General features: G+C 44.1%; 1 protein-coding gene across 11 annotated transcripts in view; it reads right to left on the reverse strand.

Moving 5' to 3' along the window:
• Positions 1–27,400, reverse strand: part of capn15 (calpain 15) — a 322,263-nt gene that overhangs the window by 274,537 nt on the left and 20,326 nt on the right. For 2 of the 11 annotated variants that reach the window (XM_087997880.1, XM_087997882.1), the window contains exons 1-2: positions 24,062–24,193; positions 21,213–21,341 (exon numbers count right to left, since the gene is read on the reverse strand). The exons of 3 other annotated variants lie outside the window; for them this stretch is intronic. Coding sequence is in view for 2 of the 8 variants with exons in the window: in XM_043711449.2 (XP_043567384.1) it covers positions 24,062–24,243 (182 nt within the window). In the remaining 6 variants the exon portion in view is untranslated. Of the gene's footprint in view, positions 1–21,212; positions 21,342–24,061; positions 24,532–27,400 lie in introns of those variants that run through there. 6 more of the 11 variants (XM_043711449.2, XM_043711448.2, XM_043711452.2 and 3 more) reach the window with 4 other exon arrangements.

The raw sequence follows: 27,400 nt of genomic DNA on the forward strand, positions 1-27,400 counted from the left end.
CGAACAGTGGCAGCTCGTGATCCAGCAGTGCAGTAAGGGGACTCGTGGCCAAGTGTTCCAGGCCCCTGACTGAGCACTTCATAAGAAGGACTATGAAACTGAACTTCATTTGTTTATTTCTCTGCCTTTGGTTTATTTTTGTGTTTTAAGATGGCATTCAAGATCGACAATACTGTGCAACACTTTTCACTGTATTTTGTGACAAAATGCACGTAACAATAAATAGATCAAATAAATAAAATAAAAATAATAGATAATGTACTGGCCTCTGAAGCCAAGGATTGTGGGGGTTCATGAACCATCTGGGGTGCTTTCATTTAATGAGAGTCACAGAGTTATACAGTGCAGAAACGGATCCTTCGGTCCAACCAGTCCACACTGATCATAATCCCAAACTAAACTAGCCCCACGAGCCTGCACTTGACCCATATGCCTCAAACATTTCCTATTCATATACTAATCCAAATGTCCTTTAAACATTGTAACTGTACTCACATCCACCACTTTCTCTGGAAATTCTTTCTACACACAAACCGTCCTAGTAAAAAAAATTACCCCATTCCTTCTTTAAAATCTCTCTTCTCACCTTAAAGAAATGCGCACCCCCCCCCCAACCAAGAGTCAAAATTCCCCATTATAGGGAATATACACCTACATTAACCCTATCTATGCCCTTCTATAAAAGGTCACCCTCAACCACCTCGATTCCAGTGAAAAAATGTCCCAGACTATCATTATAACTCAAACTCTCCATTCCCAGCAACATCCTGACAAATCTTTTTTGAACCATCTCCAGCTTATTATCCTTCGTTTAATAGGGCACCCAGAACTGGACACTGTACTGCAGAAGAGGCCTCATCAACATCTTGTACAACCTCATCATAATCCCAAACTCCAATACTCCAAAGGACTGAACAATGAAAGCAAGTGTGCTAAACCCCTTCCTAACCCCCATGTCTATATGTGATGCAAACTTCAAAAATAATTATGTACCTGCATGCCTAGGTCACACTGTTTATAACACTACCCAAGGCCCTACTCTTGCTTTTCTTTTTTAAAAAAAAGTCAATTCAATATCTCATTTATCTAAATGAAACTCTATCTGCCACTCCTTAGCCCATTGACCTAATTAATCAAGATCTCTGTAATCTTTGATAAACTTTTTCATTGTCCCAATTTTGGCACAATCTGCAAACTTACTAACCATGGCTTCTATATTCTCTTCTAAATCATTTATATAAATAATGAAAGTCGACCCAGCACAGATCCCTGTGAAACACCACTGGCCACAGGCCTCCAGTGTGAAAAACAACCCTCCGCTATCTATGACTCTAAGACCCTACAAATGTGATATGAGAAAAACATTTAAACAGTTGAAATCTGTCTCTTCTCAATTTTGATTCTTTCACAAGAGGAAGAATTTCTCCCCATTAATTCTATACTGGGCTTTCAAAAACTTCTCCTCTTTGCAATATTCTCAACACCTTCCTGGTCTACCCTCATAACTGAAGTTTCTCATCTCTGGAAACATTCTTGTAAATCTACTCTCTCTAATGAATTCAAATCCTTCCTGTACTGTAACACCCAGGACTCCAGCTGAGTTCTAACAAGTATCTTCAAGTTCAGCACATCCTCTTTGCTCCAGTATTTAATGTGCATGTTAATAAAGCCCAGGATCCTGTATGTACTATTAACTGCTTGCGCTGCCACCTTCAACTTACACACATATATACCCCAGGCTCCTCTGTGCCCACATCCTCAAAATATTGTACCCTTATTCTGTATTGTCTGTCCATGCTCTTCCTATCAATATGAATCACCTCACACTGCTCCACATTAATCATGTTAGCTGTTCACTCCACCACTTGTCTGTGTCCTTTTAGAGTTCTACTCTCATCTACTAAAACTGCTCATGTTTCCAAGGCTTCTTTACTGTACTGCAAACCATCTTGTGCAAACACTGTCCCCAGTCCCTTCCATTCACACTTCCAACAAGTGCCAGGAGCTAATAGTTTCAGAGAGATACAAGACTGAGATTATAATTAGCTATCGCTGCTGCATCCTGTTCGGCTAGCTCAGCTGACTAAACATTCTAACGGTTATCCCTCTCTCAAGTCTGTTGCTATCACTCCTCTCCTCAAAGATCCAACAATAACTCCTTCGTGCTTGCAAACTACCATTCTATCTCCTACATCCCCTCTTGAAGCTTTGAGTACATAGAACATAGAAAAATACAGCGCAGTACAGGCCCTTTGGCCCTCGATGTTGCGCCGAACCAAGCCCACCTAACCTACACTAGCCCACTATCCTCCATATGCCTATCCAATGCCCGTTTAAATGCCCATATATTATCACCTCCCAAAGAACAGCACTCCATTCTTTGAAAAGCATCTCAGGATCATTCACTGGCACCTCAGAGAGCAGGTGAGCTCTAATTTAATGATTTTAATATACTTAGGATCTCCAAAAGTGCAGTATTGTCTCTGCACTGCACTGAAGTTTCATTCTAGAATTTTGCATTCAAGTCCCTGGAGTGTGACTTAAATTCAAGTCAAGGCTAATTGACGCACATCTTACATCTAATAACTTCGATTAAATTTGTGCCATTAGTAGCACATCTGCAATCTGGATGACATACATGAACTCTTGAGTTGGTCAGAATGCACAAAACTTTGATTGCACAGTTAAGTATCTTCTAGAGCCAGCAACAATTTTTTTGCACACCTGCAGTTAGATTCTACACAGTCTAAATATCAACACTCATATTCCATTTGAAAGATCAAATTAAAAGGAAAATTAAGATAACTTGTTGATGAAAAGCTGTAGGAGAATAAAAGCAATTCCACCGTGTCTTTTTGGTGTTTATTTTTTCTGCATATTCCAAAAAGGACATGTTTACAGATAAAGTCTACAGGATAAAAAGTGTACATGTTACACCAAAATACTGATAGGGGTGGGAGGCATAGAAAGTAGCAATTAAAAAGACAAATATAGCAGGTTTCTGTGCATGTCACAACATAGACAAAGCACTCTGCACCATTACCAGCTTTATGGCAGGTTCAACAAATTTCATACTGGTGAAATATATAGAACTGTACATTGTAAGACAGCTGTCTTACAAACTAATAATGCAAGTCAAGGCTAAATGTGCCTCATTCAAACTTCTCCATAGTGTCAGTTATGCTAATTTATGTTAAGTGCTTTAACAAGTGAAATGGATGGTGAGAAGGTAAATGAGCATTCATACGTACATCATTCTGAGGCACTTCAATTTTATTTACTGTGGGGGAATATGTGTATGTTTGTGCTACTGGATCAAACCTTCTGCTTTTCTGTACAAAGAAAATCTGTAATGTTTTAGCAAATGTAATCAAGAAGCTGTTGGATTATTGTAAAAACCTAATTTGTTTCTTAAAGGAAAGAAATCCAATATCCAAACTCAGTCCAGTCTACACGATTCCAATTCACGCACCAATGTGTTTTGACTTTCCACTGCCCTCTTAAATGCTCTGGAAAGCCCTTTAGCTGCATCAACTCAAAGTAAAGTTACTAACTAAAACTTGAATTCACCGAAGTCAGTAGTGACTGTTGTTAGATTCATCAGTTTTTCAAATGATTACTTTATACATTCTGAACTGAGAAGTTATACCTGCACTCGTGTTTGTAGTTATGTTCACAGCCTAGCAAATTGCCTTCACCAGATAGAATGTAGGGGAGCAAGAAGGTGAGCCAACATCACCAAAGATAACTACAAATGGGCAATAGTGCTCCTACACCATCCCAAAGAAAGAAACAAACAAATGAACACCTTTATTGTAATTGCCAATAAAAAGCAGCCAGTTTGTAAAAAAGGTTTGTTTTTTTTGTAAATATATTTATTAGCAAATTGTTTTAACTTTACAGACACATAAAATTATTGAAAAATACTATAACAAACATCAGTATAATAAAGAGGAAAAAAACAAATTACAATACAATTATTGTCTACTAACCTACCCTATAATACAAAACAAACCCTAACCCTAAGCAACACCAATAAATAAGGAAATAACAAAGATTTTAAAAAGTCAAAAGAACACAAAAAAAAAACACAAAATACGAAACAGCTATGCTTGGCGCAAAGCTCCCAAACAAAGGAACGGGAGCATTGTATATATACCCGTATTAACTCAGGAGACCCCCTCCAGGGCCCAGGGCTCGACAAACCTAACCATCCCGGTTAAACAAACGCCCTAGTTAAGGTAGCCGACAAATCTATATCCAAATAACTCAAGTAGGGCTGCCATGTCTTATAAAAATTGTCTGTTGTGTGGTGCACCATGTTTGTAAAAACAATCCAAGGGAATGTGCTCCATAATTAGTTTCCGCCATCCCAGCAAGTCCAGCGGGTTCTCAGACACCCAATTCATCAGAATATTCTTCCGTGCACAGTATGTAAGAATATTAAATAGTTTCTTCCCATGCCAGTCTAAAGATCGTAAATTTGGTAGACTTAAGAGAAGAGATATCGGGTCTACTTTAACTTCAGTCCTCAATACCCTCCCTATCTCTCCCGCCACAGCGCTCCAATAAACACAGAGCCTGTGGCATGTCCAGAAGCAATGGGTGAGAGTACCTACACTTATTTTACATTTGGGGCACACTGGAGATGCCCTTTTTTAAACTTTACCAAACAGTTCAGTGCCAGATGAACCCTGTGCAGAACTTTTAACTGTCGCGCATGTCCTATTACAGATTGAGATCTTTCGAGCATTCTCCCACATGTTCTCCCATGTTTCAGAAGAGATCTCCACTCCAAGTTCTTACTCCCAGACCTCACATAACCGGTTAATATCCTGCCACCCAGCAGACGATAAGAGGGCACTAACCGAAAGGGTGCTTGTGGCATGTAGCAACAACCTCTTTGTATTAGGCTTATAGGGCTTAGTAAAAAGCGTAGTCGTCTTCTGGATGAAATCCCTAACCTGAAAAAAAAAGAAAAGATCTCTGCTGGGAAACCCGTATTTGCAGATCAGTTGCTCAAAAGACATCATAACCTCCCTCTCAAACAAGTCTCCCAAACTGGACACTCCTCTCGCTGCCCATAGTTGGAACCCTGAGTCCATGGTCGGAACCCTGACATACCAACTATTAGGTGTAAGTGGCAAAGTCTTGGATAAGCAACCCTCACTCTGACGCATCGCCCTCCATGCCTTGACTGTACTAATGACAATGGGGTTCTGGCAGTGGTCCATAACTGTCCTCATCTTATCCATGAACAATAGGTTAACAAGAGGTTACTTTGCTTGGGAGGCCATGATATTCAGCCATATTGAGTTTGGATCGTTACCAACCCAATCGCACACAAAGGACAGCAGGGAACACAATTGTTGCCTCCTGACGTCTGGGAAATCAACTCCTCCCCCTCTTTGAGGCAACTGCAATTTAGTAAGTCTGATGAGGGGTCATCCATGATGCCAGACAAAGGAACCAAACCACCCCATAAGCTTCCGCAGCGTTGACCTGGGAAACACTATAGGGAGCATACGCATGGGATAAAGCAAACGAGGAAGAACATTCATCTTAATGAGAGATATTCGGCCAAACCATGCAATTGGAACAGCCTCTCATCTCTGGAGATCTCGCCTAATACTGTCGGGCAAGTGAGCAAAGTTAGTCCGAAATAACAGATCAAACATAGGGGTAATAAAAATGCCTATGTATCGGAACCCCACCCGTGACCACTTAAAAGGGAACTTAGAGCCACTTTCAACTTCTGGCACATCCTTGTGATTCCCCAAAGGCATAGCCTCCGATTTTGCAAAGTTGATCTTATATCCTGAAATAGCCCCAAGTGAATTGATACAACGTATCAAATGGGGTACAGAGATCATCGGTTTGATACAAACAGAAGGACATCATCCACATACAATGTAATATTGTGTGCCCTCGATCCCACTTCCGGAACGGTTATGTGGATGTTCTGATGAATGGCCTCTGCCAGCGGCTCTATCACCAACAGTGAGAGGGGGGCAGCCTTGCCAACTACCCGTACCAATCCTAAAATTCCCAGACTTCACCCCATTGATGACGACTGCGGCCAGAGAGTGGCGACATAAACCTCCATCCACCTAACAAAGACTCCACCCAACCCGAACAGTTCTAAGGCATAAAAAAGATGCGGCCATTCCACCCAGTCAAATGCTTTCTCTGCATCTAAGGAAATCACCAACCCCTGGATCAATCATTGCTGACAAACTTGGATCATATTCAGCAACCTTCTAATATTATTCGAGGACCTACGGCTCCTTATAAAGCCTGTCTGGTCCTCTTTGACAATATGGGGCAACACCCTTTCCAATCTCAGCACCATGATCTTAGACAGAATCTTGAAATCTGAATTTAATAGAGAGAGAGATGGGCCTGTATGAGGCACAATCAGGGATCTTCCCCTTCTTAAGAATTAAAGAAATATTAGCTTCTCTCAAAGATTGTTGTAGACATTCATGCATATAGGAGTGATTGTACATCTCCAACAGAATCCCTATAAAGTCCTTATAAAACTCACCCGGGAGACCATCATGGCCAGGCACTTTCCCACTCTGAAGTTGCCCAGCTGCCTCCTGTATTTCCTGTACTGTCAAGGGGGCATTAAGAAGAGAACCCTGTTCCAAGGTTACCCCTGGGAGGTCCAGGCTCTTAAAAAAAGGCCTCCATCTTGGCCCTCCTGTCCTTGCAACCTTCAGACCAATACACTTCAGAATAAAAACTCCGAAAAATCTCATTAATCCTTTTGGCATCGTATGTAAGAACCCCGGCGCTGTCTCTAACTGCAGTAACGGATTCAGTACCACGCTTTTTCCCAGTCAGGTATGCTAAATACTTCCCTGGCCTATCTTCATACTCGAAGAGCCTTTGTTTAGCAAAAGTAAGTTCTTTCTTTATGTTTTGTCTAAGTATTGAATTCAAGGCAGCCCAAAGGGCCACGATCCGCTGTCGCTTGGTCACCGAAGGCCGCGCAAAATGTGCCGCCTCGGCGGCTTTCAACCGCGTCTCAAGTAGACGCTGCTGTTCCTCCTTCTGTCGATTCCGGCTAGTCGAATAGGAAATAGCTAATCCCCTAGGAAAGGCCTTAGCAGTCTCCTATAGCACAGACGGACTACTAGCCATGCCCGAGTTAATAGTCAAGAATTCCTGAAACTCCTTCAAAACGTATTCCACAAATATGGAATCCTTAAAAAGGAAGAAAGGGTCCAAATGCTAGTGCCGCAAACCTAGCCCCTCACTCTTGGCCTTAACTTCCAAATATACTGCCATGTGATCAGAGATAGCTATATTCCCAATTTTAAAACACATAATTGAATCCAAAAGGGCAGAGGGAGCCAGAAAGAGATCAATCCTCGTGTGACATTTATGTGGGTTTGAAAAAAAGGTGAAGCCCCTGCAGTAGGTAAAGACATCTCCAAATATCCACCAGCCTCAACTCCTTGCACAAGTCAGCCACCTGCTTGGCCTATGAAGAAATAGTTAGGGGCCCACTGGGCATCCTGTTCACTGTTGGATCCAAAAGACAATTAAAATCCCCTCCTATAATAATATGCTTTGTTCCAAGGGCACTCAGCTTACAGAAAGCACAAATCAAAATTTTGAGGGGATGCACCGGAGGACAGTAGACATTTAAAATGCCATATTCTTCCCCATGTATTAGGCCTTTAAGCATCACAAATCGTCCCTGTTCATCTTTCACCTGCTCTAACAATGTGAACGGAAGATCTTTCTGGATAAGTACTGCCACTCCCCTACTTTTAATAGTAAAGGATGTTGTAGCTTCAGGTGTTCTCCATCAAGATGGGTTTCCTGCAACAAAGCAATACCAAGCATTTCCCTCTTGAGGCTAGAAAGCATTTTTTTTCCTTTTAACAGGCAAATGACTTCCCTTAATGTTCCAGGTGCACCATTTAATAAGGCACTTAGCCATATCCCCTTTCAGAGACCCTTGAACCCCTGGGAGGGAGAACCCTGCTTACAATGCGCCGAGCACAAGTAAATAAAGAGTCAGAGTCGAAGAATTGTGTCTACAAAAACTACTCTATCATAACTACAAACAACTATTACTACCAAAGAAAACCAACTATAAAACCTTGAATGGAAGACTCTCGCCCCTGCCTATAGGGGGCATTCACCCTACCCATCCCCTCCTTCACAGCTCCTCCAAGCCCGGACTGTGCCCCAGCCTTAGGCAAAAAAAACAAGAAGATGATGATCCTTAAATCAACAGAAAAAAGATAAAAGTCAGGATGAGCACTTCACCTATCCCTGGCTTCATGTCACCCGTACTTGTGACTAAAAGCGAAAAAGAGCAAACAAAAAAAAGGGAGACAACAAAGAACATCCAGAAAATTTCCCATTATAAAATCCAGTTATTTAAAAAAAAGGAACATATTCCAAGTTTTTTTTCCAAAAAAAGTTATTAGGGAGAAGGAAAGGGAAAAAAAGGAAGGGAAAACATGGGGAAAGAAGGAAAAGAGGATGAACATTAACCGTATTCTTCAGGCTAGTCCATCTATTTTAAAGTGTCTACAAAGCTTTTAGCTTTATCTGCTCAGTCAAATGTGTAAACCGAGTCCTCATGGCTGAAACAGAGCACTGCGGGGTGCCTCATGGAGTACTGGGTACCCAGGTTCCTCAGCCTCTTTTTAACTTCATTGAAGGGCTACCTCTTTCAAATTAAAGCTACCGAGAAATCCTGGAAAAACATGATTTTTGTACCCCTTGTGCAGCAGTGCCTGTGGATCACTTCCCAATAATCTGGAGGTTTCTATGACTTTTTGCTTGTCCTATATGAGTGGATGTGCACTAGGACTGAGGGGGGGGTTGCTGCACCGGCACCAGACCTGTACATTGTAACCCGATAAGCCCTTTCAATCTGCAGCTGGCTAGACTGGAACTGAAGGCCCAAAATCTTTGGCAGACAGCTTTCAAAAAGAAGCTGACGGGTTGCTCACCTTCCGGGAGCCCAACAATTTTCAGAGATTTATCCTCCAGCCTTGATTTTCGAGGTCGTCGATATGGTCTCACAAGGCCTGCACCTCTCGCTCCAGCACCCGGATCCGACTGCATGAGGACTCCATCGCCGCTTCTAAGGCCTTGGTTGACCCTCCACCTCTTCCAGCCGCTCCCAAAGGACCAGGATCTCCCGCTCATGCTTCTGCAGCATGGCTGTGGTGGATTGGACCTGGGCACGAATCTCCCCACAGATCTCCTCAACTGCAGCTCAAGATAAGTCTCTCCATTGCTGCAGCCAATTCCTAAGAGTCTCTCAGGTCCCTGTGGGGGGTCAGGAGAGGCTGCTGCTGCTGTAGTCTCTGGTGTGCTAGGTGCTGTAGGAGTGTCCTCCCTGCTGTTGCTTGCTTGCTCCTTTTCCCTTTGGCATCCTTCCCATTCCTAAATATTAACAAATGTAAGGTTTTAAACTAATAATTCCTCCACATAAGTTGGCCAGGGATGACAAAAAACACCAGTACACCTTGGCTGTTAGGCAGAGGTGTCCACAGCAGTTCTACAGAATCGCCATCATCTTGCAGAGTCCCAAAAAGTTTGATTTTAATGCGAGAGTCAGAACTTTGAGTCTGTTGAAGAGAGTGTCCCTGAAGTTTTTACAAGCAGCATTTGGGATTACCAAACATATGGAGAATAGCTCCCGAACAGCTGGAATGCTGCAGTTGAAGAGATTTTTGGATGCAAGCAAGGATGAATGTCAGAACAGAATGTTTCATTAAAAAGAGCTCTTTCTAGGTATTGAAGAGCTTTATGAAAATTGCTTGCATTCCTTTCACTGTCTAAACAAAATTTAAAAACATTTTTTAAAAAACCAGTGTTGGTAAAAATGTGACCATGACTTCAGGCAGCGTCTAAACAAAGTACAAACATTTTTGATACATTATTGAAATGTACCAAATCAGAGTTTATCACATTATTCTGTAGGAATCTTCAGCAAATAATACATTCACAAAGACCTCCTATAAACATTGATCCTCTCCTGAGGATCCTGCATCTTAACTTTTGGACAGGCTGGTCAGCCGCCCAAAGCACAAGAGTGCCATCACAGTAGATTATTTTTAAACAAAGGAAATTTTTTTTCCTTAATACCAGTGTACCTTAATAAAAGCAGACCATAATCTGATACAGGAACTTGACGATCTCTGGATGAGTTGATCCAGGAGAAAAACATACATGTTAATTCAACGCAAACAACACTGCAAAATGTTTCTTTGCAAAATGACGCAAACAAGGAAAAATCGACTGTTTGACAAAGGGTCAGTTAGACTCAAAACGTCAGCTCTTTTCTCTCCTTACAGATGCTGCCAGACCTGCTGAGATTTTCCAGCATTTTCTCTTTTGGTTTCAGATTCAGTATCCGCAGTAATTTGTTTTTAATTAATGAAAAATCAATTCCAATGCTAAGGCTTCAGCAATCAACTAGTTAAACTACAATAACCATGGAAACAAATGTGAATTCCATCCAAATACAGCCCATTATATCAATGATTATAGCTGACATTCCTGCATATACAGATACCACTGAGTTCATGTATACAGCCCTAGGATATGTTCAAACTTGCTGCACTATTTACTTATTATCACCTTTAAAACACCAGGCTAAGATCAGATAGGCTGTTATCTCGAGGCTACATACAATTCACAGCTTTGAGGGCTGGACAATGTCACAGGAAGAAAAAGAAAACTCAAAATCTAAAAAGCAACTTCCCTCCCACCTTGAGCATTTTTGCAGAGGATTTAGATTTGGATCCCCTTTCTAATCTCCCCAAATCCAACATACACTATCAACACTGTCAAAAATATTATTCAACAATTGGATCATAACATGAAGGTGAATGTTTAAAGGCAACAATGATTATGATTTATTCCTAATCCACACAGAATGAATGTTAAAATATAAAAGACAGGGTAATTCTTATCCAATATTTGTGTTTGAACAGATGGCCATTTACAAAAGTTGTTAAAGCAGGGCTCCATTAGATTTCAATACAAAAAGTTTTAAAGTGGGAGAATGCAAGTGATAACTGGTGCGAACTGGGAAGTACAATAATTTACAATTGCGCACAATTGCTGAATGGAGCGACAACATCAATTCACAATAAAACAAACCAGTCTTCAACCCCCAAAGCTGCTTTAATGCAGGGCTTCAGGTGTTATTCCACTAACATAAAACTTGAATTCGCTGATATCAGCAGTAACTATTAGACTTCTTGCTTTCAAATGCTCACGGTACATATTCTGAGCTAAAGATATACCTGCTCTGCTGGTGCTTGTGAACTTTACATTCACAGCCTAGTATCATGCTTCAACTGAAATCCTGGTAAATAGGAACCAGATAATATCATGTTGCTCATCATTCTGCTCCTTTTAAAACCGAACAACTGAGGAGAGGAAAGGGGACATTAAAAAAAAGTGTATTAAAAATGTCTAAATTGTTAATTGTTCTTGTTGTAAGCAATTTCATGATTTGTACATTTCAGAAGTTACATTAAAAATCCTCAAACTGAAAGTTTTATAAAAATGAACTCATGACAAATGAAAGCAGCCAATTTGAGAAGCACACAGACCTCAAGTAATGGCAATTCAAAGGGTCATCTATACTTATTGAATACAGTCAGATCGGGAACCAGGAAAACATAAATGATGGGGGAGGCTTGTCCCAGCAAGGGGTTTACATTATTCACGTAATTCTCCCAGGTCAAAGAAGAGTTTGAAAGCATGCGGCTAAACTTGGAAAGGTCTTAAAATGTATCCACATACTTTACAGGTCAGGTGACAGAATTAAAGTTGGAGATACTTAGTTTAAATCTTTATCTGGAACATCACAGAATTGCCTTGAAGTGACAATAGATTGTAGGGAGGTTTACAGCTCCTGTGTTGCAGTGGTAACCTCTGAACCAGGAGGATCAGGTTCAAGTCCCACCTGCTCCTGAGGTATGTGATACCATCTCCGAACAGGTTGATTAGGAAAATAAATCTAAATTGTCAGTGAGTTTTGTTCCTCTGGTTTTGATCATTGTGATTTCTCACAGAAAGGCAGTTCAGGTCAGCCTGGAAGCAGCTGCGAGACAAGCAGAGAAAAAATCTACCAAGAGCTGTGGACCAATAGAAGTGGTTATCAGAATCAAAAAAGTGTTTTTTTTTTAAAACATGCAGTGAGGCCCATGCTATAGCTGGCACAATTGCAATGTGACTAAAGAGAATTGAAGAGTCAACAAGCCATATGCAAGTGAAATATAGCCAAGAAATTCCATACCTCAGAAGATATTCAGAAGACCAAGATTCAATGAGAGTCTTTGACGGAGTCATAATTTGTTTATTTTAAGGGCGTTACACAGGATCTAGTTCTTCACAACTACATCTGGATGATTCTTACAACCAACAGGTAACTACAAAATGCACTAGCACTAGTGAACAGCATTATACAAATGATGCACTTAGTGTCTACCAGATTACCTCATATAGACTGGGACAGGAACAGTGTCAATGAAAAAGACAGAGAAGCGTTCCTGATCTATGTTCAGGAGAATGTAGTATGGCTCAAGTCCATTGAGGAATGAGGTAGGCTAAGCAGATCAACTGTTATAGAATCACGGGAAATCGACAGCACAGAAAAAAGCTCTTTGGTTCATCAACTTTGTTTTTGACCGGTACAATCTAACTGTTCCGATCCAATTTTCCAGCACTTGGCCCATTGCCAGAACATCTGACTGGCATTGAAACATTAACTCTGTTTTTCTCTCAACAGAGGCTGCCAGACCTGCTGTGTTTCTCCACCACACTTTGACTCAAAAACACTGTCAGTTTGACAACCTTTCTTTAGAATGAGTGGTTAAAGTATCACCTTTCCTGTAAATGGACTGTCAGGCAAAGGAAATGCATCACAAGATAAATAAATTAGGTTGAAACAATTTGAGAAGGAAGAAGAATGAAAACCATACAAAAAGCAAACTATTAAATTCAGACCTTCCCAAAGTGAGGGTTGCAAACACAAAGTAAAAGTTTTACGGGTTTTTATTATTCACTCATGGGACATTTATTGTCCATCAGCAGTTGCCTTTGAGAAAGTAATGGTAAGTTGCTTTCTGGAACCATTGCAGTCCATGTGCTGTAGGTCATCACAAAAAGCCATTAGGAGGCAATTCCAGGATTTTGACCCAGACGTGCCCAGTCTCGGGTTGCTAGCTATGTTCAAAGTCTGCCCTATTTAGAACAGTGATAATACTAAACAATATGATGTGACGAAGATGTTTCTTTAACAAGGTTCTGTTCTCATTTTTTTTCCCCCCCAGAGGTCATAAAAGACAGACTCAAGTTTAAATTGAAGGGTTTTAGGGCCAGCTTGATTATAGCTAACAGAGACTGCCTTGGGAAACAGGCATTCAAGTTTTTTTGAAAAAAAAAAAGCACTTGTACAATGAAAGGGGAGTGGCCAGCTCTCCCAGCTCAGCTTTTCTCTGTTTGGTTTTTAGCAGTAGTGTTGAAAAAGCTGCTGGACTCAAAGAAGCAGGTCCATGTTGATCTCTCTCGGACTTCTCTCTTGTAAGAACCTGTGTTTGACTTTATCTTTTGTGCCAAGGGGTGTTTAGAGAGATTGTTTCTAGTATTGGGAACAGCATCATTAAATTGGGATAATCTGTTGGGTTTCCCAATAAATTAAGTTATTCTGGTCTCTTTTGTTTGTATTTCATTTGGTAATCTTGTAAATAAATTGTTTTTATTTAAAACCAGCGGGATCTTTCCTGGAATATCCACTTTACACATGCTGAAAACAACTAGCAAAAGTTAGGATCTGGGTTACCTTCACAAAACGCTTTAAGGGGTCTGGCCTGGTCCACAACAATGACTTAACACTGCAACAAAGGGAACTGTGTGGGGATCATTCCTACTGCTACTGGCATGGACAAACATATCTGCAGCAGGCAGGTTAAAGAGGATGAGTTCAAGTATGCCCCTTTTTGGTTCCCTCACCATCTAGCACAGACTGGGTCTCACAGCATTGTCCTTTAGGACTCAATCAGCTCAAACAGTACTGCTGCTACTGAATCACTGATGGTGGACATTGAAATCCCTTATCCAGAGTACACTCCGCACCTTTGTTATCCTTAGTGCTTCCTCAAAGTGTTGTTCAACATGGAGTAGAACTGATTCGTCAGCCAAGGAAGGTGATCAGTAGGCAGTTTCCTTGCACTGAACGGCACTTGTAATCACTCGAGCTTAGAAGAAAGTGGAGGGGGAAGGTTAATTCAGTCTCATCAGGATTCCAGGCTAGATACAGAAAGAAAGAATGCTCCCAATTTTTGGGAAGTCCAGAAAGGGGTCACAGTCTAAGAATAAGGAGTAAGGCATTCAGGACTGAGCTAAGGACAGTTGCGAGCCTGTGGAATTTTCTCTGACAGCAAGTTGTTGGAGCCAGTTCATTAGATTGGCGCAGCACGGTGGCTCAATGGTTAGCAATGCTACCTCACAGCGCCAGGGACCAGGTTCGATTCCAGCCTTGGGTGACTGTGTGGAGTTTGCACATTGTCTCCCTATGTCTGTGTGGGTTTCCTCCAGGTGCTCCAGTTTCCCCCCACAATCCAAAGATGTGCAGGTCAGGTCAATTGGCCATGCTAAATTGCCCATAGTGTTAGATGCATTAGTCAGGAGTAAATATAGAGATAGGGAATGGGTCTGGGTGGGTTACTCTTCAGAGGACTGGTGTTGATTTGTTGGGCTGAAGGGCCTGTTTCCATACTGTAGGGAATCTAATCTACATTAAGAGGAAGCTGGACATGGCCCTTGTGGCTAAAGGCATCAGGGTGTTTGGGGAGAGAGTGGGAAAGGGATACTAAGATTGCATGATCATATTGAATGGTGGTGCAGGCTCAAAGGGCCAAATGGCCTACTACTGCACCTATTTTCTTAGTTTCTACATTTCATGAGGTCCAGAGTCAATGTTGAGGACTCCCAGGGCAATTCCCTCCTGACTATACACCCCAGTATCACCTCTGTGGGCCTGTCCGGCCAGTGGGATAGAACATATCCAGAGATGGTGATAGTGGTGCCTTGGTCATTAAATTTAGGATATTCTTCCATGCGTGTGACTGTTAGGCTGTTGTTTGACGAGCCTAAGAGACCACTCTCCCAATTTTGTCGTAAGCCCCCAGATGTTAGTAAGGGGGAGTTTGCAGGGTTGACAGGGCTTTTGTTTTCATGTTGTCATTTCCAGTGTCTACATTGATGGAAGGTGGTTCTTTTTGTCCTTTCTAATAGTTGTTACAACTGGATGTAGGTTTGCTTGCTGAGCTGGAAGGTTTGTTTTCAGACGTTTCGTCACCATGCTAGGTAACATCAGTAAGCCTCCAGATGAAACACTGGTGGCATGGCCCGCTTTCTATTTGCGTGTTTAGGTTTCCTTAGTGATAGCATTTCCTGTGGTGATGTCATGTCCTGTTCTTTTTCTCAGGGGGTGGTAAATGGGATCCAAGTCAATGTGTTTGCGGGTAAAGTTTCAGTTGGAATGCCATGCTTCTAGGAATTCTCGTGCGTGTCTCTATTTGGCTTGTCCTGGGATGTGTTGTCCCAGTCGAAGTGGAGTCCTTCCTTATCTGTATGTAAGGTTGTTACAACTAATTGATGTACTGGGCCATTTCAGAGGGTGGTTAAGAATCAACATTGTTTTAGGTCTGGAGTTCCATGTAGGCCAAACCAGTTAATTGCATTTTCCTTCCGGAAAGGACATAGTGAACCAGATAGGTTTTTCCAACAATTGACAATGTTTCATGGTTATAGCTAGACTCTTAATTCCAGATTTTTATTGCATTCAAGTTCCATCACCTATCCTGGTGGGATTCGAACCAGAATCTCCAAAACACTACCTAGGTTGCTGGGTTAACAAATTAGTTGTCGTACCACTAGGCCATTAGTGAGAAATACTATGTTGCTCACAGGCACAGCAAAGGGAAAACCAAGTAAGTACATGCAACACACCTTAGTATGTGCTTCTTAGCACTTGTGCTATTTACTAGTGCATGTCAGAGCCTCAAAATCAAGACTCCAATCCTTCCCCTTAACCATGGCATGATGCAAAGCCTAAAGAACATAAAGCGTATTGAAAGGAAAAACACAACAGGCATTGCATAGTGCTTCAATATATTGCAATGTTACTCTTTGCACTCAGTTTTTTCAACATAGGATATTGGAAATTGGAATTCAGGCACAGGGTTGAGGTAGAAATAGTGAGTCTTCTTCTGTACCTGCGGATGGTAGACCTAGATTTCTAAACCTGAAAGAGCCAGCATGCACACAATAGGCCGAATGGCTTCTTTCGGTGTCGTACTGTTCCATGACTCTATCAATAATCCACTTTCCCCTCATCTTGGTAACTAAAAACTTTCGTCGGGAATAAGTACAAATATTGAGACAGTCCAAAAGGGAACATTTTAGTGTCAAATTGTCCTGTACTTGTCAACATTTAAATGTTTTATTTATAAATTGTACTCATTTGTATCTAAAATTGAAATGAAAGCAATGTTTGTACATGCTAACACAGTCCCTGCTTATAACTGGAAGTATCCTAGCTGCTCTACCATTCTCTTGCCTCTTAATGATCGGCTAGAGATGGTACTAAACGTTTCACCTTTTGAAAACATGCATTTGAGATTTACCAGATTGATGCTGGAATGAGCGGGTTGTCTTGTAAGAATAGGTTGGACTACCTAGGCTTTTTTCCATTCAAGTTAGAATTTCTTTTCCAGGGTGAATGGATGGTAATGGCGGTGGTGTTGGTGTGGGGCATGTGAGTGGATGTTGAAGTGTGTATGTTGATCAAATGTGGAGCTGGAAAAAGCACAACAGGTCAGGCAGCAGAGGAGCAGGCGAGTCGACATTTCAGGCAGGATCCTTCATCGGGATCCTGTTCAAAACATCGACTCTCCTGCTCCTCTGGTGCTGCTTGACCTGCTGTGCTTTTCACCAGTTCCACATTTTATTGATTCTGACTTTCCATTATCTGCAGTCCTCACTATCTCCAAGTTGAAGTGTATAAGATCCTGAACAGTCTTTACCAAGTAGAAAGAATGTTTCCTCTTGTGGGTCAATCCAGAATTAGATGTCACCCTTTCAGAACAGAAAGGACAAGAACTTTTTCTCAGAGTTGTGAAACTTTGCAACAGTCTGCCTCAGAAAGCAGTGGACACACAATCGTTGAATATTTTTAAGACAGATGGACAGATTCTTGTTAAGCAAAGGAAATAGAGGGTCATCACCAGGAAATATAGGAACATGTTTAGAATTAGAATTAGATTAGAATCTCTACAGTATGGAAACAGGCCCTTTGGCCAAACAAGTCCACACCGAGCACCTGAAGAGTAACCCACCCAGACCCCTACCCTGTATTTACCCCTGACTAATGCACCTAACACTATGCGCAATTTAGTGTGGCCAATTCACCTGACCTGCACATCTTTGGATTGTGGGAGGAAACCGGAGCACCCAGAAGAAACCCACGCAGACACGGGGAGAACGTGCTAACTCCACACAGACAGATAGTCACCAGAGGCAGGAATCAAACACAGGTTCCTGACGCTGTGAGGCAGCAGTGCTAACCATTGAGCCACCGTGAGCCCATGAAAATTTGAAAAACCAAACAGGACAGCCACGATCTTGTAAAATGCAGAGCAACTTGAGTGGTTAAACAGTCAACTTCTGCTATTTTGTAAATTAATGTTTTCAATATCTAAAAAGTCACTCACTCTGCAACAGAAGTGCATTATAAAGCAAGGCACGAAGGGAATGTAATTAAGAAGATAAAGGAGACGGAGGCATCATTAGAAGGGAAAGAAACTAGAACTGTATAAAAACAGTGAATAATTAAGCACAAACAGCTCAATCCAATAGTCTTAGTGCAGTTGTAACAGAATTATTTCTACCTTGGCAAGCCGCAGGCTTTGCTGCATGTCCTACAGTTAATGTAGATCAGTTGGGTACATTGATGTAAAAATTTATGACATTGAACTGGTTCAACTGTGATATGAAACTATGAATTATATATACAGCAATGAAAAATGTTTTCTGTTTCGATATTCCAAAATGATGAATGCTCCAAGGCAAGTAGAAAACCCTTTAAGCATTGCTGCATTTTTAATTGCATGTAAAGACAAACAGCTATTCTTCTTTTGTAATTACTGGAACCATTTTATTAACGGTGCACTGAACACTGCATTCTGTGTGTTCATTATGTAAGCTGAGATTTCTAGCATGTTCTCATTACTCTTCCACTTACCTACTCCACCCACTCAGTCTTCCTCTCTCTCACTCCTGGATTGATGTGACAAATTAATGATTGTGATCTCTATTACAATTGGATTACTTCCATGTGAATTTAACCCCATACTGTAGGTGCTTGTTGGCTATTTACAAACAATATCAGTAATTCCAAATTATCTGCAGAAAATGTCACATTTTTCTCTGTAGGTGACATTACTAGCAAACCGATAAAAGCCTGATTTCTCTTTCCAATTCCATCCAAGGTATATTTTAAGATTCATTTTTATGGGCCCAGGAACACTAGCATTAATGAAATTAATGCTCCATCCCTAGTTATCCTAGGAAGGTGGTGAAGGGTTTCCCTTGTAATAGTTTAATACAACTGAGTATTTTCTAAGCCACTTCAGAAAGCAGTTAAGAGTAACCGCATTGACGTAGTGTGGAACCACATGTAGGCCAGGTAAGAATGGCAGGTTTCCTTCCTAAAAGAATGAGTGAATTTGTCCATTTTGCCAAAAACAAACATCAATCCAATGCTATTACGACCATTTTACAGAGGGCAGCTTCTTAATTTCCATAAAATTTAAAACTGAACTCAAATTCTCAAACTGCCAGGGTGGTATGTGAACTCATGGTTTCTGGATTATCAATCCAGTAACATAATCACTATACTATTACAGACATTTCTTTACTCTTTTTGAAGTTGAGCATGTAGCTGTCTTCACTACTTTATCCATCATTATGTTTTTAACAATGATGACTAACTTGTTACACCATGGATAGTAGGAGCATCACACAAATGTAGATACGTGAACAATATCACATTTTTAACTCTCTTCTTAGGATAAGGGTGATGATTTGGTTTATTATTGTTGATTCAAGAGCAGGGTAGTGCAGAAAGCACAAACCTTCAATCTCAGCCCTGAATTCTTCCTGTAGGGAGACTTCAATCTTAGTAACAGTCACTTCTAGGAGGAACAGAAGAGACACAAATGCCATTTGCAATTAATTGACCTCAAAGCATTGCACAATAAAAGGTGTTGTGAAGAATTACGCCATCTTTTCTCTCGGTTTATTGCTCAATGGTTTTTGCATTTTTTTTAAAATGGAAAATATCTACAGTTACAAGGTGATTAGAGAGCATATTTACAAACTGAATAACATTTGCTTCCAGACATCTGGAAGCAAAACATTCAGCTCAGCAGCAAACTGTTTCGGCTGTTATGTCCATTTCTGTATAAGGGAAATGCAGGCTGTACAGTGGTGACAACAGTCACAACTCGCAAGGTTGTATCAACTGTGTCTTTCATGTAAACTTTGTTTCTTCTAAGGGAAGTATCAGTTATGTTACAATAGAATGCTTCTTATACCAGCTTAATTGCTACCTGCAACTGCTTTTTTCACATTTCCCTGTCACTTGACTGTTAACCCTGACAGAATATCAAACATCAATCTTATCCTCACCAGACACCTATCTACATGCACACAGTCAGCAGATATTGTATGACCGGGAGCTACATGGTCCCCTCAGACATTGCAAATTCTGCTCATATTAACAGGACTCAAACCTGATGTGTCTAGCTCAAAAGCTAGTTTGGTTAGACAGCTGCTGTGCAATGCAGAGTGATGCCAACAGCATGGGTTCAATTCCCACACAAGCTGAGGTTATTATAAAGAATTGTCCTTCTCAACCTCTTCCCCTGGCCAGAGGCATGGTGACCCTCAAGTTAAACCACTACAAGTTGTCTCTCTCTCTCTATCTCTCTAATGAGACAGCAGCCCTATGGTCTGATAATCTATAGCAACTTTATTTACCAGAGGTTGCATTTACCCATAACTCCAACTCTCAACCAATGAAGACCTAGAAACAAAGTGGGTGTCCAGTAGCTTTTTTATTTTCTAGAGTTTTCCCTTATTTCATCTGTTTTCAAATGCAATAATGTAAACGTGTCACAGTTTCACGGTTACAGGTCATTCAGCTCAGTGCACCCAAGTCAGCGTTCTTACTTGATAAGCAGCTTCCTACCTTTCATTGAACCTCATCAACTTATCACTCTATTCTTCTCATTGTGATTACCCACCCTCCCAGAAATGCATTTAATCTTTATTTCAATGCTCAATGCTATAACAAACTCCACACAAACTACTCTAGGTAGAGGTTTGTCCTGAATTCCCAATTGGATTTATTAATGGGCATCTTATATTTATGGGTGCTAGTTCTGGTCTCAGAGAAGTCAATGTGCTTTGCGTCCTTTTCCAGAGAAAAGTACCCCAGCCTGATAAATATCCCTGATAGATATAACCTCTTAGCTCTGATACCATCTGAGAATGTTTTTTAAAAAGCAACTTATAGTTTGTAATCAATGTGCCCGTAGTGTTAGGTGAAGGGGTAAATGTAGGGGAATGGGTCTGGGTGGGTTGCACTTCGGTGGTTCGGTGTGGACTTGTCAGGCCGAAAGGCCTGTTTCCACACTGTAAGTAATCTAATCTTACTGTAAGTAAACTGGTCACTGTATTCCAAATACATTTCCCTGGTACGCATATTCATTCATTCCTAATTTAAACAGATTTTTTTTCCTGACTCTTGTCATTTATATTCTCATCCAAATCATTCATATAGAAGGCATTGTTAGTAAGTTTGCAGACAACACCAAAATTGGCAACATTGTAGACAGTGAAAAAGGATTATAAAGGAATCTCAATCAAATGAGTCAATGGGCTGAAAAAATGGCAATTGAAGTTCAATCTGGATAAATGTAAGGTATTGCATTTTGGTACAAGAAACAAGGATAGGGCTTGTACAATTAATGGTAGGGCCTTTGGTAGTGTTGTAAAACAGAGGGACCTGGGAGTACAGGGACACTTCTTTGAAGTTTGCACCACACATGGACAGGGTGGTTAAAAAAGGTGTTTGGCACACTTGCCTTCATTGTTCAGTCCTTTGGAGTATAGGGGTTGGGAAGTCATGTTGAGGTTGTACAGGACATTGGTGAGGCCTCTTCTGGAATAGTGTCTTGTTCTGGTCGCACAGTTATAGGAAGGATATTATCAACCTGGAGAAGGTTCAGAAGAGAGATTTACCAGGATGTTGCCAAGTATAGAAATTTTGAGTTATAAAGAATGGCTGGAACTTTTTTCACTGGAACATAGGAGATAGAGAAGTAATCTGATTGAACTTTATAAAATAATGAGAGTTAATGGTAGTTGTCTTTTCCCTTGGATAGGGGATTTCAAGATTAGAGGGCACAGTTTTAAGATGAGAGGAGAGAGAGATTTTTTTTAAAAAGTGGCAATTTTTTTTTACGCAAGGTGGTTCACATGTGAAATGAACATCCTAAAGAAAGTGGTGGATGCGGGTACAATTATAACGTTTAAAAGACATTTGGTTAGATACATGAATAGGAGAGATCTGGAGGGATATGGACCAGGAACAGGCAGGTGGGACTCGTTTAGTTTGGGGTTATGTTCAGCATGGACTAGTTGGACCTAAGGATCTGTTTCCCTGCTGTATGACTATGACTCAGTAACAAATCTCACTTTCTGCAATACAGAAATGCATGTTTTCTGTCTCATCTGACCATTAGGTGGCAGGCTCCTTCACGAGTGATCAAAACCATGCAATTGTTCTAGAGTAGGAGCAGTAGAAGGGACCGATTGTACAATCAATTTACCAACCAGTCACCATTCAATCCCATTAGTGTTGTCAGTCACACAAACAAGTTCTCATCGTGACAAAATAGTCAGATCCTGTGTAGCAAATGGACTTCTTTTCACAAACTCGGTTACATCAGCAACTCACAGTAAAGCAAAAATGTGGATCTTCTGTGGCACAATTTCTGGCATTTTTAAAAAAGATAAATCATTTCTTAAAATGCAGCTTAAGACAGTATTAAATTTGGCCACCTACAGCAATCACAAAATCATATCTTACAACACAACACAGAATATGTATATGTGAAATGCTGAGCTGGGAAACAGCAAAAACCCTCAGGAAACATTTTCCCTTATAATTAAAACTCAACACCCTTAAGAACCAGATAGTATACAATAATTAAATGAAAACAAATTGCAAGGAGCTTCACTTTCCATTCACTCGGGCAGGGCTTCCCAAAGTGGGGTCACGAGCTGAATCTTGGGATTGCAAATTCTAAGGGAACAACAGTCATCAGGAAACTCTGATAGTTGTACAGCTGTTCTCTGGCTCTAACAGACCCTGCTGTCACATAAGGGTTACAACAATCTTTAATTTCGAAATGGAATCACAGCATGGAAAGGTTTGGAAAGCACTGTTTTTAGGGCGAAATGGGCTATATTTGTAATCGTAATCACATTTTTAAAGCCTTGTACAGTTACAGGACACAATCTAATTGTTGAGACACAGTCATAAAATCATAGAGATGTACAACACAGAAACAGACCCTTTGGTCCAACTCATACATGCCGATCTGACAGCCAAACCCAATCTAGTCCCACCTGCCAGCACTGGGCCCCCATCCCTCCAAACCCTTCCTATTCATATACCCTCCCAGATGCCTTTTTAACGTTGCAGCTATGGTATCAACCTCTTGATTTTACAAAACATTTCTCCCTCTTCATGGGTCAAACTAGCTCAGATGAGATTTCAATTACACACCTTGGGATAAGAACTCGTGAGATGCTCTAAAGTGCAACATTAGACAACTGTTTCTAGACTTCTTATTTAAGTGGGGACAAAGGAGCTGGATGTTTAAATATACTGTTAAATCCTACAAACCTGTCCTACTCATGTATCTATCCAAATGTCTTTTAAACGCTGTAATTGTATCCAAATCCACCACTTTTTTAGGAAGTTCATTCCACATGTGAACCACTCTCCAAAAGAAAAATTGCCTCGTGTCTTTTTAAAATCTCCCTCCCTTCATCTTCAAACTTTGCCCTCTAGTCTAGATGTGGAAAAATAATGTTTTATTTTAAACCAGCAAACAGGAACGAGTGCACTGACAACATAAAATTCAAAGCCAGCAGATTTAATAGTATTTCTTCATATTCCGTCGTGGAAAAAAAACTATACCAACGTCATAACATGGCTGTAGATCCTGCAACGCAATTAGCCCAGTTAACCCCTCACTCATCCAGATAACACCAAAATAAAATTGCGATGATTTCAGCATAAACCGCGATTTAAAAAACAGTGATTGGACAGGTAAGCTGGAAGCAATCTGCTCCGGCTCTTCGTATTCAAACCTACACAGCCATTACTCTCCACCCCACAACCTAGATTAATTGCTTCTGTTTTTCAACCACTTTTGCTGCTGTTCTTCTTTTCCAGGATTTGGCTTATTAGCTTTCTAATCTTACAGCTCAGACTTCTGATAACTGTTCTGTGCTGTAAAATAATTTGCTTCGCCAACATTCTCGAGTACTGTAATTTTACGGTTTTTATTCTTACTGTACTCGTGATTGGTATACATTTTTTTTTAATGTTTCTCACCTTGCATCTGTTCAATCCTATTTTATCATATTTCCCTTGAAGCGACTTTGAAAAAGTGTAGTCTGATCTAGAACCTCCAGCTCTGCCACTGCAGGGTTACTCCTCCTCAGTTTACTTTCTGCTGTCCCACTAAACCTCAGAGTTGTACTGGTTACTGCTTTCTAATTTAAATTCACACTCCTGATCTCTCCCCAACATATCAATTTGAGTGGAGTGTCTGCAATGATGTTGCTGTTAAACTCGTTTTGACTGACTTTATTCCAGTGGTTGTAACCCGCCTCCCCCTCCCCACTGTCTGGTTACCTGCTGCGACTCCGCGGGACTTGCTGCTGGCGACTTCGGGCGCTCTCCACCCTAGCGGCGGCCAGTGTCCCGCTCACCCAGAGCGGACTCCCGGGGCCATTCCAGCCTGGCGGGGAAGCGGCGGTGGTGGCGGGGAGGCCGGCATCTGTCTCCGTGGCGATAGATGAAGCAGAGGTTCCCATAGCGAGAGCTCCGGGTCCCGGGTCAGAGCACAGGATCCATCCGGGGGGTTCGGGAGCGGCCTCCCCCAGCCTCAGCCCCAGGACTGCTCCCCGGCCAGGGCTGGCCGCCGCCTCTCGCTGCCTTGTCCACGGCTACACGGAGAAGATCCCCAAGTAGCCAGAGCCCGCTCCACAGCCGCTCACAGTCAGTTCCCTGCAGCTGACTGACAGCAGCAGCAGCATCAACAGGAGCAGGCGCAGCACCGAGACAGAGGGGGCAGGGATGGAGAGAGAGCACAGCTTGAGGCTAGAGGGGAGGGAAAGAGAGTGTGTGGAAACGTTTTAGGGAGCACGGCAATGGATTAAGAGGCATTTCGGATAATGTGGGAAGAAGGTGTGGGTTGCAGGAGAAGGGAGTGGTGAGATGGTGTGGATTGGGGGAGGCGGTGGTGGAGAGGATGCGTGGTTGAGGGAGCGGGAGAGGGGTGGGGGCAAATGAAATGTGCGTGGGAGAAAACGTGTGGGTGGGAAGGAGTGGGGAAAACGGGCGGGTGAGGGTAAGTGGTGGGGTGGTGGGGGGTTGCCCAGACCACTGGGGGGGGGGGGGGGGTGAGTGTGGGGTGGGAGAGAAGAGATGCCCAGACCACTTGGGGAGAGAAGAGATGCCCAGACCACTTGGGGAGAGAAGAGATGCCCAGACCATGGGGGGGAACAGAGATGCCCAGACCATGGGGGGGGGGGAGAAGAGAGATGCCCAGACCATGGGGGGGGGGGGGGAGAAGAGAGATGCCCAGACCATGGGGGGGGGGGAGGAGAAGAGAGATGCCCAGACCATGGGGGGGGGGGGGGGGAGAAGAGAGATGCCCAGACCATGGGGGGGGGGGGAGAGAAGAGAGATGCCCAGACCATTGGGGGGGGGGGGGGAAAGAGAGATGCCCAGACCATGGGGGGGGGGGGGAAGAGAGATGCCCAGACCATGGGGGGGGGGGGGGGGGGGGAGAAGAGAGATGCCCAGACCATGGGGGGGGGGGGGGAGAAGAGAGATGCCCAGACCATGGGGGGGGGGGGGGGGGAAGAAGAGAGATGCCCAGACCATGGGGGGGGGGGGGGGGAGAAGAGAGATGCCCAGACCATGGGGGGGGGGGGGGGGAGAAGAGAGATGCCCAGACCATGGGGGGGGGGGGGGGAGAGAAGAGAGATGCCCAGACCATGGGGGGGGGGGGGGGGGAAGAGAAGAGAGATGCCCAGACCATTGGGGGGGGGGGGGGGAAAGAGAGATGCCCAGACCATGGGAGGGAAGAGAGATGCCCAGACCATGGGGGGGGGGGGGGGGGAAGAGAGATGCCCAGACCATGGGGGGGAAGAGAGATGCCCAGACCATGGGGGGGGGGAAAAGAGAGATGCCCAGACCATGGGGGGGGGGGGGGAAAGAGAGATGCCCAGACCATGGGGGGGGGGGGGGGGAAAGAGAGATGCCCAGACCATGGGGGGGGGGGGGAAGAGAGATGCCCAGACCATGGGGGGGGGGGGGGGAAGAGAGATGCCCAGACCATGGGGGGGGGGGGGGAAGAGAGATGCCCAGACCATGGGGGGGGGGGGGGAAGAGAGATGCCCAGACCATGGGAGGGAAGAGAGATGCCCAGACCATGGGGGGGGGGGGGGGGGGAAGAGAGATGCCCAGACCATGGGGGGGGGGGAAAGAGAGATGCCCAGACCATGGGGGGGGGAAAGAGAGATGCCCAGACCATGGGGGGGGGGGGGGGGGGGGGAAAGAGAGATGCCCAGACCATGGGGGGGGGGGGAAGAGAAGAGAGATGCCCAGACCATTGGGGGGGGGGGGAAAGAGAGATGCCCAGACCATGGGAGGGAAGAGAGATGCCCAGACCATGGGGGGGGGGGGGGGGGAAGAGAGATGCCCAGACCATGGGGGGGAAGAGAGATGCCCAGACCATGGGGGGGGGGGGGGAAGAGAGATGCCCAGACCATGGGGGGGGGGGGGGAAGAGAGATGCCCAGACCATGGGGGGGGGGGGGAAAGAGAGATGCCCAGACCATGGGGGGGGGGGAAAGAGAGATGCCCAGACCATGGGGGGGGGGGGAAAGAGAGATGCCCAGACCATGGGGGGGGGGGGGGGGGAAAGAGAGATGCCCAGACCATGGGGGGGGGGGGGGGAAGAGAGATGCCCAGACCATGGGGGGGGGGGGGGGGAAGAGAGATGCCCAGACCATGGGGGGGGGGGGGGGAAGAGAGATGCCCAGACCATGGGGGGGGGGGAGAAGAGAGATGCCCAGACCATGGGAGGGAAGAGAGATGCCCAGACCATGGGGGGGGGGGGGGGGGGGGGGGGAAGAGAGATGCCCAGACCATGGGGGGGGGGGGAAAGAGAGATGCCCAGACCATGGGGGGGGGAAAGAGAGATGCCCAGACCATGGGGGGGGGGGGAAAAGAGAGATGCCCAGACCATGGGGGGGGGGGGGAAAGAGAGATGCCCAGACCATGGGGGGGGGGGGGGGGGGGGAAAGAGAGATGCCCAGACCATGGGGGGGGGGGGGAAGAGAGATGCCCAGACCATGGGGGGGGGGGGGGGGGGGAAGAGAGATGCCCAGACCATGGGGGGGGGGGGGGAAGAGAGATGCCCAGACCATGGGGGGGGGGGGGGAAGAGAGATGCCCAGACCATGGGAGGGAAGAGAGATGCCCAGACCATGGGGGGGGGGGGGGGGGGAAAGAGAGATGCCCAGACCATGGGGGGGGGGAAAGAGAGATGCCCAGACCATGGGGGGGGGGGGGGGGGGGAAAGAGAGATGCCCAGACCATGGGGGGGGGGGGGGGAAGAGAGATGCCCAGACCATGGGGGGGGGGGGGGGGAAGAGAGATGCCCAGACCATGGGGGGGGGGGGAAGAGAGATGCCCAGACCATGGGGGGGGGGGGGGGGGAGAGAGATGCCCAGACCATGGGGGGGGAGGAGAGAGATGCCCAGACCATGGGGGGGGGGGGGGGAGAGGAGAGTGATGCCCAGACCATGGGGGGGGGGGGGGGGGGGGAGAGAGGAGAGTGATGCCCAGACCATGGGGGGGGGGGGGGGGGGGAGGAGAGAGATGCCCAGACCATGGGGGGGGGGGGGGGGAGAGAGATGCCCAGACCAAAGGGGGGGGGGAGAGAGGGGGGGGGGGAGAGA

Source organism: Chiloscyllium plagiosum, unplaced genomic scaffold, assembly GCF_037043375.1.
Source record: "Chiloscyllium plagiosum isolate Xiang-an unplaced genomic scaffold, Cpla_swu_hap1 HiC_scaffold_20, whole genome shotgun sequence".
Lineage (NCBI taxonomy): Eukaryota > Metazoa > Chordata > Chondrichthyes > Orectolobiformes > Hemiscylliidae > Chiloscyllium > Chiloscyllium plagiosum.